Below are 13,825 nucleotides of genomic sequence, written 5' to 3'. Positions count from 1 at the left end.
CAAGGGATACTCACACACACAGTGCTCTTAACATACAGGTTCCAGCTTACATATTCAACACACATGATTACATTATGCATGTTCATTTACACAGTCATCGTTCAACAGCCCTCACCTGGGATGAGAACTCACAACCTCTTGGTTCATGATCTTCCTGCTACGCCACCAAGTCTGTGTCATGTATTGGTTAATCTGACTAGTCTCATCATTGATTCGATTGACTTATTTCAGCAATTCATTAAGGGCTTTCAGTACAGTTGTGTAATGTTGGGTGGGGCATGTTCATCGGTTTTAATGATACTCCTGAATCCCTATGATCAGTCAAAGTTTGAATTGGGTGTACTTTAAACAGAGCTGAGATTTACTTCAGAGTGCATCCACCCTATTACACCTATCAAGTTGTTTCAGATCTATACAAGTGCTTAGGGAGGAGGGGGTACGCTTTCTTTTGGACAGGACAGGGCCTCACTATACTGGCCCAATAAGCACATGTGCTCGAGATATCCCTTACTGAGACCTGTGAGGGTGTTTGACATTGTTACTAGTGGCCTGGGTTTGAGATCTGCTAGAACAGGGTTTCCCAAACTTAGTCCTCGGGACCCCAGGGGGGGGGGCGCGTTTTGGTTTTTGCACTTAGCACTACACAGTTGATTGAAATAATAAACGAATCATCAAGCTTTGATCATTTGAACCAGTGTGCTTGGGAAACACTAGGGGAATCCCCCTACTCTCACATTCTTAGCTAAATATGTTCATGTAATTATTTGGCAGCAGTTGCAACACACCTATCTGATCTAATTCAAATGAGTTTCTCATTGAAAGACGGGAATCTTCAGGAGTTCCCCTTGAGCATGAATTAGGACATTTCCACTACCTCATAAATGACCCGTATTTATTCATTCTATATAGCTGAGCGTCTCAAAGGGAACTCTATGGTCTTTTTGACATCTACACCACATATACCATGTACAACAAACATGTGTCACGAACCAGGAGTCACACCAGGATGTTGTGTGGTCCTCCCACTACGTCTGGAAAGCATGCAGTTTATGGGCTACAGAGGAAATAAGTTATGATGAACTTCACAGGGTGGTGAACGTGCACGGTGATGAGGTTGATGCTCCTTTCCAATAAATATCCAGGGTCTTATTTTTTATTCGGCACATGGTAATTAAACCGCAAAAGTTATTTTTATGTGCACTACTTCATCACGCACAGCCTTTTATCCACAACAAGTCCATTTGACGGAGACACATTTCTGGTGGGGAAATGCGCATATTGTTTTTATGCCGGTTTCAGAATATTTGCAAGAAAATGTGTCGCCAATTGGATGGAAACTTAGCTACTGACAAGCGCATTTTAATTAGATCAGCTAGGTGTGTTGAAACTGTTGCCAAATAATAACATGAACATATTGTATATAGCTAGGAATGTGACAGTAGGGGTATTCCCCTAGCAGGCCTCCAACACAGGTCACTAGCACCAATGTTGAAGGCCCTAACCACTGTCACAAAAAGGGCTATCTTTAGGGCATGTGCTTACTGGGCCAGAATAGTTAGGCCCTGTCCAGAAGGAACCCTACCCCCTTCTCCATAGGCACATATGTACAGTTGAAGCCGGAAGTTTACATACACTTAGGTTGGAGTCATTAAAACTAGTTTTTCAACCACTCCGCAAATTTCTTGTTAACAAACTATAGTTTTGGCAAGTCTGTTAGGACATCTACTTTGAGCATGACACAAGTAATTTTTCCAACAATTGTTTCCAGACAGATTATTTCATATATAACTCACTCTATCACAATTCCAGTGGGTCAGAAGTTTACATACACTAAGTTGACTGTGCCTTTAAACAGCTTGGAAAATTCCAGAACATTATGTCATGGCTTCAGAAGCTTCTGATAAGCTAATTGACATCATTTGAGTCAATTAGAGGTGTACCTGTGGATGTATTTCAAGGCCTACCTTCAAAATCAGTGCCTCTTTGCTTGACGTCATGGGAAAATCAAAAGAAATCAGCCAAGACCTCAGAAACAAAATTGAGATTTTGGAGACCTCCACAGGTCTGGTTCATCCTTGGTAGCAATTTCCAAATGCCTGAAGGTACCACGTTCATCTGTACAAACAATAGTACCGTTCAGGAAAGAGACGTGTTCTGTCTCCTAGAGATGAACGTACTTTGGTGCAAAAAGTGCAAATCAATCCCAAAACAACAGCAAAGGACCTTGTGAAGATGCTGGAGGAAGCAGGTACAAAAGTGTCTATATCCACAGTAAAACAAGTCCAATATCGACATAACCTGAAAGGTCAGACTACGGTTTGCAACTGCACATGGGAACAAAGATCGTACTTTTTGGAGAAATGTCCTCTGTTCTGATGAAACAAAAATAGAACTGCTTGCACATAATGACCATCGTTATGTTTGGAGGAAAAAGGGGGAGGCTTGCAAGCCGAAGAACACCATCCCAACCGTGAAGCACGGGATAGAAAATGTTGGGCAGAACTGAAATAGTGTGTGTGTGCAAGGAGGCCTACAAACCTCTGTGAGGAGCTGGCCAAATTCACCCAACTTATTGTGGGAAGCTTGTGGAAGGCTACACGAAACGTTTGACCCAAGTTAAACAATTTAAAGGCAATGCTACCAAATACTAATTGAGTGTACTTCTGACCCACTGGGAATGTGATGAAAGAAATAAAAGCTGAAATAAATCATTCTCTCTACTATTATTCTGACATTTCACATTCTTAAAATAAAGTGGTAATCCTAACTGACAAGACAACAAAAAATTTTACTAGGTTTGAATGTCAGGAATTTTGAAAAACTGAGTTTAAATGTATTTGGCTAAGGTGTATGTAAACTTCCGACTTCAACCGTAGATTAAACAACTTGTAAGCAATAGGGTGAATGCACTTTGAAGTAAATATCAGCTCTGTTAAAAGTACACTCAATATATTGTTTTATTCATCATAGTGATTCAGGAGTGTCATGAAAACTGCTCAATATGCTATACATATACACCCCTAAATTGCTGAAATAGGACAACTAAATCAATGATGAGAATAAACAGATTAACCAACAATTATCATGGATATGGTGGCGCAGTGGAGAGATTGGAGTACTGTAAACCAAATCCCAGATGAGGACATGTTGAATAATAGTTACTGTATAAATGAACATGCACAATGTAATTGCAAGCTATGTAAGGTGAAAACACTATATGTTAACAGCAGTGTGTGTCCCTTGCCAACAGACAAAGAGATGTGAATAGCTCAGTAGTTCACCTTGGCCACAGTAACAAGGTGTAATGAAAACATATTTCTTTAGGACCATCCTGACAACTGATACACAGAAATGTTCTTGCAATTTCCCCATGAAATTTGTTTCAAACATGACTATCTTACATTCTAAGCACATGGCAACCATGTTCTATGTACAGTGGGGAGAACAAGTATTTGATACACTGCCGATTTTGCAGGTTGTCCTACTTACAAAGCATGTAGAGGTCTGTAATTTTTATCATAGGTACACTTCAACTGTGAGAGACGGAATATAAAACAAATATCCAGAAAATCACATTGTATGATTTTTAAGTAATTCATTTGCACACAAATCATGTTTGTTATGATAGGTTCTTTTATATTTCCTCTCCTTTTCCTGGAAATTCAGGTTTGTGAATGTGCTACTCTGGAAAAGCCCTTTCCACTTATCAAAACACCCTCCTATTTTTGTCTTTGATTAACTACAGTGTGAGAGCTGGGAACAGCGAGGCTATGAAATCGATGAAAAATAACAACAAAATCCCAACTAGCATATTTAGTTCCTTGGAAGTTGTGGGAACGTATGTTTTTGGTTTGACATTGGTGGTGGAAACGAAGCCATACTTTTCCTGACGAAACCTTTTTTAAACGTTCTGAGAACAGAAGTGAACATTTTGTCAGTTCTGGGAATATTTATTTCCTTGAAGGTTTTCCTGGGATGTTTTATTAACGCTCTGCGAACAGAAATGATAGGTTATTTGGAGGTTTATCAATAACTTTCTTTAAATGTTGTCATTATAAATAAGAATTTGTTCTTATCTGACTTGCCTAGTTAAATAAAGGTTCAAAGCAACTTTCATTGAATTTTTCAATGAGACTTTTAATAGCAATGCTTATTTTGAGTTAACTTTTTTAAACTGCAAGCACAGATAGGACACATGGAAATTAATTTCCTAAGCCATTAATCATGCAAACACGTTGACCAATGTGCCCTTGAGCAAGGCACTTTACCCTAATTGCTTCTGTAAGTTGCTCTGGATAAGAGCATCCGCTAAATTACTAAAATGTCAAATGTAATGTAAACATTCTGTTAAAGTAATGAAATATCAATAAATGGTTCTCAGAACGTTATGTGCTATCTGGGATTGCTCTGTGTAGGAAACATCTATTAATGTCGGCCAGAAAACTGGCAAATGTAACCCAGAGCGACTAATTTCCAACATGTCTCCGTTCCATTTATCCTTTAGTGGCTGGCTCACTCGAGGTTAACAGAGACAGAGAAAGAGAGAGGCCAAAGAGGAACCCACAGTGCACTGTCTCCACAATGCTAACAGACTGTCAGAAAAGACCATTCACCTCCTTACATCCCCTCTACTGGGCGTTTAGGAGGACTTTTTCCTGTTCTCCTTTTAAAGGGGGGGAAGGTTACCCTTCTATCGCACACAAAAACATGTGAGAGCTCTTTCTCTTCATTTTCTATCCTTCTATTCCGCTCTAAACAAGCAGAAGGATGGATTAGAGGGAGAGAGAGGCGAGCGTTTGTAACGTTGTCTTTGAGCCAGACAAGACGAACGGAGCGGCTCCTTTTTGGACTGTGGGATCTTCCGACAGTTCGTTCTTATCTCTCTCTCTCAATCTCTCAACAGACAAGTTACGGAAAAGCACAGAAAAGCCTTGAAAAGCAGAAAGTCCAATGGTTCCTCATTCAGCCTGTGAAAGTGATTTGCCCTTCTTTAAACTTGGTCCAAGGAGAACACCCCACAAAGACTCCTCAATCAGGCATCAAGAGATGAGAGAGAGGGGAATAGAGGGGGAGAGGGAGGGGTAGAGAAATGGGAGAGAGATGGAGGGAGGGAAAAGAACATTCAAAAACTGATGTAAAAGCCTTTAATATAGAGTTCAATTACAGAGACTTCCTGTTCCTCAGTGTTAGCTTTCAGCTCGTCATAGCCCCACTTCCAAATCCACACTAAAACAACTGTTTGTTGCCAAACCAGGGTTGTGATCCAACAGTAAACATTTTAAGCAGCGGAATGAGGAAAAGTTGATAGGGATTTGCAACTTGAAATGTTTGTGTGCAACCAGTACCAGCATCAAATTCTGGTGTAGCCAGTGAATCAAATAAACAGCACTGGATGTTTCTGATATGCAGACGTGACTTCTGGTCCCAACACGTGTAGTTAAACGCATCCACACACACACACACACACACACACACACACACACACACACACACACACACACACACACACACACACACACACACACACACACACACACACACACACACACACACATACAGAGGAAGTTCCAAAAGATTTCCTCACCGTTAAGCATTGCATATTCTCAGGTCTTGTGGTCTCGGGGGCAGCACCATGGTTTGACAACGCAGCCTCTGAAAGAAAGACAAAAGAGTCACGGGCTGAGACACTGCATTTAGAGAACATCTCAGCCTCTCTGTCTCTGGACCCTCAGGGTACCAACTCGGGGACTCCCTCTTCTTCTCAACAAGGTGCTGCCCAAAAAAATCGGCAATATATTGCAGATGCAAGATAATGTCCCAAATTTGATGCTGACAAAAAAAGTCTCCCAAACGTTTCTCTGTACGTTACAAGCCAATGGATTAAGCCTGTCCTGAGCTGCCTTGGTGTGTGTTGAGAAAGGGGCATCAGTTAGGACCCCTCTAATAAGGCACAAACAGAACTACTAACTCTGGGAAACTCTGCGCCCAACTAGCCAAGAGAGGAGAAGAGCACAAGAGAGGGAGGGAAGCAGGGAGGGGGTAAAAAGAAAAGGAACTTCCCTCTCACTCCATTATCCCTCCTTCGAGGGCTCCTGTGAGGTTACCATGGTGACGGCAGCCTCGCCCCAGCCTCAATGTCCTTTTAACCGTTCCTCATAAAGGCAGCATTCAGCTGGCCCACAATGCTGATGCCTGCTCCCCCTCCCTCCCTCCCTCCCTCCCTCCCTCCCTCCCTCCCTCCCTCCCTCCCTCCCTCCCTCCCTCCCTCCCTCCCTCCCTCCCTCCCTCCCTCCCTATACATATAGCTGCAAATCTCTATCCCTCCCTCTCCCTCTCCTTTTACACTGAGCTGTATCTATATCTCTGTTGTCTCTCTTACATTTTTATGCTCTTTGCCATTCTAACTCTTTCTCTCCCTCTCATTCCTCACGCAGATGGTGAGATTTGATTTCAAACTCATCCACCCCATAGAAACACCCTCCCCTTCATCTCTCCAGCATTGCGTTAGCCTCGTGAGGAGTTCATAATCGTGTTAGCATTCACACACACACAGACACAAACATCAATAAAACACAGAAGCACACACACACACACACACACACACACACACACACACACACACACACACGCACAGACACAAACATCAATAAAACACAGAAGCACACACACACACCCACACACACCCACACACACCCACACACACACACTGTCCTGCCATAGTTAGTTCTCCTACAGCTTCTTCGTTCACATTCTACCATCCCGCAAGCAGGTTGCCGGGGTAACGGGGCAAGCTTCAAACAGGAGCCTGAGAGTTCAGTCACTTTAATCCCAACTCCCCAGAGAGCCAACCTGCACACCCACCGGCCCTTTGTTTGGATAACCATTAATCACACCAAATAATGCATGCAGAGCAGAATTTCGTTGATACCCACTAATTATCCAAATCTAAAATCCAGAAAAGAGCCGTTCAATTCTACAACCACCTAAAAGGAAGTGATTCCCAAACCTTCCATAACAAAGCCATCACCTAAGCTGGTCCTGAGGCTCTGTTCACAAACAGACACCACAGAGCCCCAGGACAGTAACAATTAGACCCAAACAAATCATGAGAAAACAAAAAGATAATTACTTGACATATTGGAAAGAATTAACAAAAAAACTGAGCAAACTAGCTCTCAAGAGACGATAGGCTATGTGCACACTGCCCACAAAATGAGGTGGAAACTGAGCTGCACTTCCTGACCTCCTGCCAAATGTATGACCATATTAAAGACACATTTTCCCCCCAGATTACACGGAACCACAAGGAATTCGAAAACAAATTCAATTTTGATAAACTCCCATATCTATTGGGTGAAACACCACAGTGTGCAATCACAGCAGCAAGATGTGTTACCTGTTGCCACAAGAAAAGGGCAACCAGTGAAGAACAAACACATTGTAAATGCAACTCATATTAATTTGTTTTCCCCTTTGTACTTTAACTATTTGCACATCGCTCCAGCACTGTATATATACATAATATGACATTTGAAATGCCTTTATTCTTTTGGAAATTGTGTGAGTGTAATATTTACTGTTCACTTTTATTGTTTATTTCACTTTGTTTATCCATTTCACTTGCTTTGGCAATGTTAACATATGTTAGCCATGCCATTAAAGCCCCTTGAGTTGAATTGAGAGAAAGAGAGAGAGTGAGAGAAAGAGAGAGAGAGCGAGAGTCAGAGAACGAGAGAGAGAGAGAGAGAGAGAGAGAGAGAGGTGTGAGGACAAAGAGTAGTGTTGGCCATTGGCCAACGTTAGTCAGCCTTGCCACAGAGCTGCCCAGCCATAAAACATCTCTCTCCCCAAGTAGCATGAAAGATCTCTTCACTCTCTTGACATCCTGGCCCTCCTTTCACACCACAAACAAATAAGCACTTGATGGAGAGAATGAAGGAACATTCTCTCCATCAAGCAGACTTCTTTCACAGTCGTTTTTAAGATCATGTTTGACAAATCAAGATGGCGTAGTAGTTGGACGTGTGTTTGTCTTGTCCCGTTTCATCGTTTTTTTTTCATATATATTTTGATCTCACCTGCCTCACCCAATGTGGTACGGATCTGCTATTTTTATACTTTATAACTGGAACCTCCATCAGAAGCTAGCCAGCTAACTAGCTACTAGTCATTGTTAGCGGTCTTCACCTTTAGCTCGGACACCCGCCAGCTTTAGCTCAGTCAATACCTGCCAGTCTGCACATCGCGATATCAACCCAGAGCATATGGGACTGCTTTTGTCTACCACATCACCTGATTCCTGCCGCAAGCTCTGGACCATTACACCGGATCATCGCATCTAGCTAGCTGTAACCGAATGGCTATTGCTGGCTAACGCCTCTGTCCCACAGCAAGAACCAGTTAGCCTTGAGCTAGCCTCGAGCTAGACCCATCTTCCGGCTAGCCGACAAATGTATACCAGCTAACTCTTGGGCTACAAAACTTTTTTTTTTCAATTGGCCAGGACCCTTTATTGTTGACACAGAGCCCCACCAATCCATCACAATTGGTCTGCTGATGTAATCGTCTGATGTGGCTTCAACAGGCTTTTCCATTGTGATGTCGCCGAAGACCCATCTGCTATCCCCGGCCCGCTAGCTTTCTCAGTGATCACTGCCTCATTGCCTGCATCTGTAATGGGTCCGCGGTCAAACGACCACCCCTCATCACTGTCAAACGCTCCCTAAAACACTTCAGCAAACAGGCCTTTCTAATCGACCTGGCCCGGGTATCCTGGAGGGATATTGACCTCATCCCATCAGTAGAGGACGCCTGGTAGATCTTTAAAAGTGCTTTCCTCACCATCTTAAGTAAGCATTCCCCATTCAAAAAATGTTGAACAAAGAACATATATAGCCCTTGGTTCACTCCAGACTTGACTGCCCTTGACCAGCACAAAAACATCCTGCGACGTACTGCATTAGCATCGAATAGCCCCCGTGATATTCAACTTTTCAGGGAAGTCAGGAACCAATATACACAGTCAGATAGGAAAGCAAATGCTAGCTTTTTCAAATAGAAATTTGCATCCTGTAGCACTAATTCCCCAAAGTTTGGGGACACTGTAAAGTCCATGGAAAATAAGAGCACCTCCTCTGAGCTGCCCACTTAGCTGAGGCTAATCTACGATAATCGAGAATTTCAAAAAGCATTTTTCTACAGCTGGCCATGCTTTCCACCTGGCTACCCCTAACCCGGCTAACAGCTCTGCACCCCCTGCAGCAACTTGCCCATCAGCTGGGCTAGACAATCTGGGCCCTCTCTTTCTAAAATGATCTGCCAAAATTGTTGCAACCCCTATTACTAGCCTGTTCAACCTCTCTTTTGTATCGTCTGAGATTCCTGAAGATTGGAAAGCTGCCGCGTTCATCCCCTTCTTCAAATGGGGAGACACTCTAGACCCAAACTGTTACAGACCTATATCCATCATGCTCTGACATCTAAAGACCTCGAAAGCCAAGTTAACAAACAGATCACCAACCATTTCGAATACCACCGTACCTTCTCCGCTATGCAATCTGGTTTCCGAGCTGGTCATGGGTGCACCTCAGCCACGCTCAAGGTCCTAAACGATATCATAACCGCCATCAATAAAAGACAGTACTGTGCAGCCATCTTCATCGATCTGGCCAAGGCTTTTGACTACGTCAATCACCACATTCTCATCGGCAGACTCAATAGCCTTGGTTTCTCAAATGACTGCCTCGCCTGGTTCACCAACTGCTTCTCAGACAGAGTTCAGTGTGTCAAATTGGAGGGTCTCTTGTCCGGACCTTTGGCAGTCTCTATGGGGGTGCCACAGGGTTCAATTCTCGGGCCAACTATTTTCTCTGTATACATCAATGATGTCACACTGCTGGTGTTTCTCTGATCCACCTCTATGCAGACGACACCATTCTGTATACATCTGGTGTCACGCCCTGGCCATAGAGAGGCTTTTTATTCTCGATTTTGGTTAGGCCAGGGTGTGACTAGGGTGGGCATTCTATGTTCATTTTTTATGTTTTTGATTTCTGTGTTGTTTGGCCAGGTGTGGTTCTCAATCAGGGATAGCTGTCTATCGTCGTCTCTGATTGAGAACCATACTTGCCCACATGGGTTTTGTGGGTAATTATTTTCAGTTTAGTGTGTGTTGCACCTGACGGAGCTGTTTCGGTTGTCTCTTTGTTGTTTTGCATTTTTAGTGTTCAGTTTTTAATAAACATGACGAACACGTACCACACTGCGCTTTGGTCCTCACCTTCTTCCACCAACAGTCGTTACATCTGGCCCCTCTTTGGACACTGTATTAACAAACCTCCAAACAAACTTCAATGCCACTCCTTCCGTAGCCTCCAACTGCTCTTAAATGCTAGTAAAACTAAATGCATGCTCTTCAACCGATTGCTGCCCGCACCTGCCTGCCCGATTAGCATCACTACTCTGCACGGTTCTGACTTAGAATATGTGAACAACTACAAATACCTAGGTGTCTGAATAGACTGTAGACTCTCCTTCCAGACTCACATTAATCATCTCCAATCCAAAATGAAATCTAGAATCGCAACAAAGCCTCCTTCACTCTAGCTGCCAAACAAACCATCGTAAAACGGACTATCCTTGACTTCAGTGATGTAATTTACAAAATAGCTTCCAACACTGTACTGAGCAAATTGGATGTAGTCTATCACAGTGCCGTCTGTTATATCACCCCCTATATGGTTATTTATTTTTCTTGCTCTTTTGCACCCCAGTATCTCTACTTGCACATCATCATCTGCACATCTATCACTTCAGTTTTAATGCTGAATTGTAATTATTTTGCCACTATGGCCTATTTATTGCCTTACCTCCCTACTCTTACTATATTTGCACACACTGTATATAGACTTTTCTATTGTGTTATTGACTGTACGTTTGTTTATTCCATGTGTAACTCTGAGTTGTTGTTTGTGTCGAACTGCTTTGCTTTATTTTGGCCAGGGCGCAGTTGTAAATGATGAACTTATTCTTATCTGACCTTCCTGGTTAAATAAAGGTGCAATATATATATATGTATGTGTTTTTGTAAATCACCTCAAGCGTGAGGACATCCTTTTGTTTCCACGTCATTTCAACAACAACAAAAAATCTATGCAGTGACGTTGAATCTACATGGAAAACTGAGTGGATTTGCTAAAAGTCATCATTGTAAGGGAATTTACTATTTTTCAACCTCAATCCAATGTTGTTTTCACGTTGAATTCACGTTAGTTAACAACTCAACCTAATGTAAATAATAACTAGACGTTGAAATTACATCTGTGCCGAGTGGGTTGGGTGTCAATGGGAGAGAGGGGGTGTTAAAAACACTGTGACACTGACACAATTATGTGTCTGATGAGGTGTCATGGCTAAAAAAGAAATTAGCATATATACATACTGTATTGGCTGACCCATAGGCGCTAATATGAGCTGAGTGTGAGAAGTGATGTTTGAATCAAATTAAAAACATCCCCTCCCCCTCACTCCCCCTCTCTCTCTCGCTCTATCGCTGACCCTGTGTGAGGCCGTTTTAAAATGTTGCTGTGAATTGGAGCATTGGGGAGAGCAGCTTATGCATATTGAAGGTACACTCTTGTGTCCCTCTTAGGGCAAGCTACATCTGGTTGAGTGACGCTTTGAAAAGGACACATTGTCACAAATGTCTCTTCCTCCCCATCACCTCTGGTGAAAGTGGTCAAAGCAGAGGCTGCACCAGAGAGAGAAAGAGAGATGGAGAGAGAGAGACAGAGAGACAGAGAGAGAGACAGAGAGAGAGAGAGAGAGAGAGAGAGAGAGAGAGAGGGAGAGAGGGAGAGAGAGAGAGGGAGACAGAGAGAGAGACAGAGAGAGACAGAGACAGACAGAAACAGGGAGAGAGAGAAAAAAAGAGACAGGGAGAGAGAGAGAGAGAGAGAGAGAGAGAGAGAGGGAGACAGAGACAGAGACAGAGAGAGAAAAAAGAGAGGGAGAGAGAGAGAGAGAAAAAAGAGACAGGGAGAGAGAGAGAGAGAGAGAGAGAGAGAAGAGAGAGAGAGAGAGAGAGAGAGAGAGAGAGAGGAGAGAGAGAGAGAGACAGAGAGAGAGAGAGAGAGACAGAGAGAGGAGAGAGAGAGAGAGAGAGAGAGAGAGAGAAGAGAGAGAGAGAGAGACAGAGAGAGAGAGAGAGAGAGAGAGGAGAGAGAGAGAGAGAGAGAGAGGAGAGAGAGAGAGAGAGAGACAGAGAGAGGAGGAGAGAGAGAGACAGAGAGAGAGAGAGAGAGAGAGAGAGACAGAGAGAAGACAAGAGAGAGAGAGAGAGAGAGAGAGAGAGAGAGAGAGAGAGAGAGAGAGAGAGAGAGAGAGAGAGAGAGAGAGAGAGAGAGAGAGAGAGAGAGAGGGAGAGAGAGAGAGAGAGAGAAAGAAAGAAAGAAAGAAAACACATTAACCACCAGTGCCTTGAACAAAGTAACCCTTCAGATGCTTACTCACACGTTACCTGTCAAGACGTCTAATTACCAGGATGTGACGGGTGAACCCTGCATACTGGGTAAATCAAGGGAAAATAGGACATGAAAACATGCAGGCAAACACCGAGAGATGGAATGAAACAGTATTTCCCCCGGAGCCCAAAGACACAGCTATACGGCAGAGAAGAAAAGATTAAATGCAATTTGTTTATGGTTGGGTTGACTGCACAAAAAAACGGTCCACTCTGAAGCAAAAGCTGGGGAGCTGAAAGCGACTGGAAGATGATGACACCCACAGAGCAAACAGATAGAAGAACATAACGCAGAAGACGCACAAATGAACGACAGAGACAGACAGGCAGGGTTTCTGCCCACCAAACTGAGGGTGACTGACTCATCATGCTACACGGCGTGACGCAACATGACGGGGACATTTAGGGTGACCGGGCGGACTGCAGCTTTTGTGATTGGCATATTTCGGTTTTACATACTGTACTGTACGGTGATATTATAGATATTGTAAGATGGCACTACCATGACACTATGAAAGGCAACCAATAAAAAAACATATACAGGCCTGAACATTATATTGTTATTAAAAGGGACAGCTGAAAACAAGTGAGATAATGTGACACAGGTGAAAACAGATGTGGAAGTGATGAAGAGAGACAGACAAATGAGACAGATCAGGGAGATAAAGAGGGAGGGACTGGAAAAGTGACAGAGACTAATCGAGCTGTCTTGGGTTCGGTGTCTCACTCCCTTGGTGACATGGCCCATGAACATGACATCATCACCAACAGGAGTTTAGCCATTGGCGAGCCCCAGAAAGACTCCATAGAATCTGACAGATCTCCGATTCTCCCTGATGAGCCTAGTTGGTTCCAGGTCTAACAGTCAGTTTACAGATATAAGCTTAGGGTTTTTAGTATACAAAAACAAAAAGAACAACATATTTAAGGAAGTTTTCATATAGATACATATGAGAGGATAAATTATGAGAGCCTACATGATGATGATGGTTGGAGAAACAAAACAAATCAATGGGTTGAGTTTTGTGTATTTTATAGATCAACAGGGCAGGAAGTGGACAGAGGAGAGGACAAAGGAGAGGAAGTGACCTATTAGGATGGGAAATTTCACTTTGGATCAACTGGACAGTAGCCTGAGGCTTGTGTTACCCTTTAGTCAGATACGCATCATTGCAAACCTGAGTCATATACACAGTCTCTCTCACTCTCTATCTCTGGACCTCTCTTGCACACACACACCCGCACACACGCACACAACCGCACGCACGCACGCACACACGCACAAATAAACAAACACAGTCTTCT

General features: G+C 43.1%; 1 protein-coding gene across 1 annotated transcript in view; it reads right to left on the bottom strand.

The window, feature by feature from the left end:
• Positions 1 to 13,825, bottom strand: part of LOC109873599 (regulator of G-protein signaling 3-like) — a 42,395-nt gene that overhangs the window by 7,195 nt on the left and 21,375 nt on the right. The window contains exon 4 of the mRNA XM_031808753.1: positions 5,585 to 5,652. Within this exon, the coding sequence (XP_031664613.1) occupies positions 5,585 to 5,652 (68 nt within the window). The remainder of the gene's footprint in view (positions 1 to 5,584; positions 5,653 to 13,825) is intronic.

This window comes from Oncorhynchus kisutch, linkage group LG29 (assembly GCF_002021735.2).
Source record: "Oncorhynchus kisutch isolate 150728-3 linkage group LG29, Okis_V2, whole genome shotgun sequence".
Classification (NCBI taxonomy): domain Eukaryota; kingdom Metazoa; phylum Chordata; class Actinopteri; order Salmoniformes; family Salmonidae; genus Oncorhynchus; species Oncorhynchus kisutch.
The sequence above is the reverse complement of the archived record's forward strand: the minus strand, read 5'-3'. Positions and strand labels throughout refer to the sequence as shown.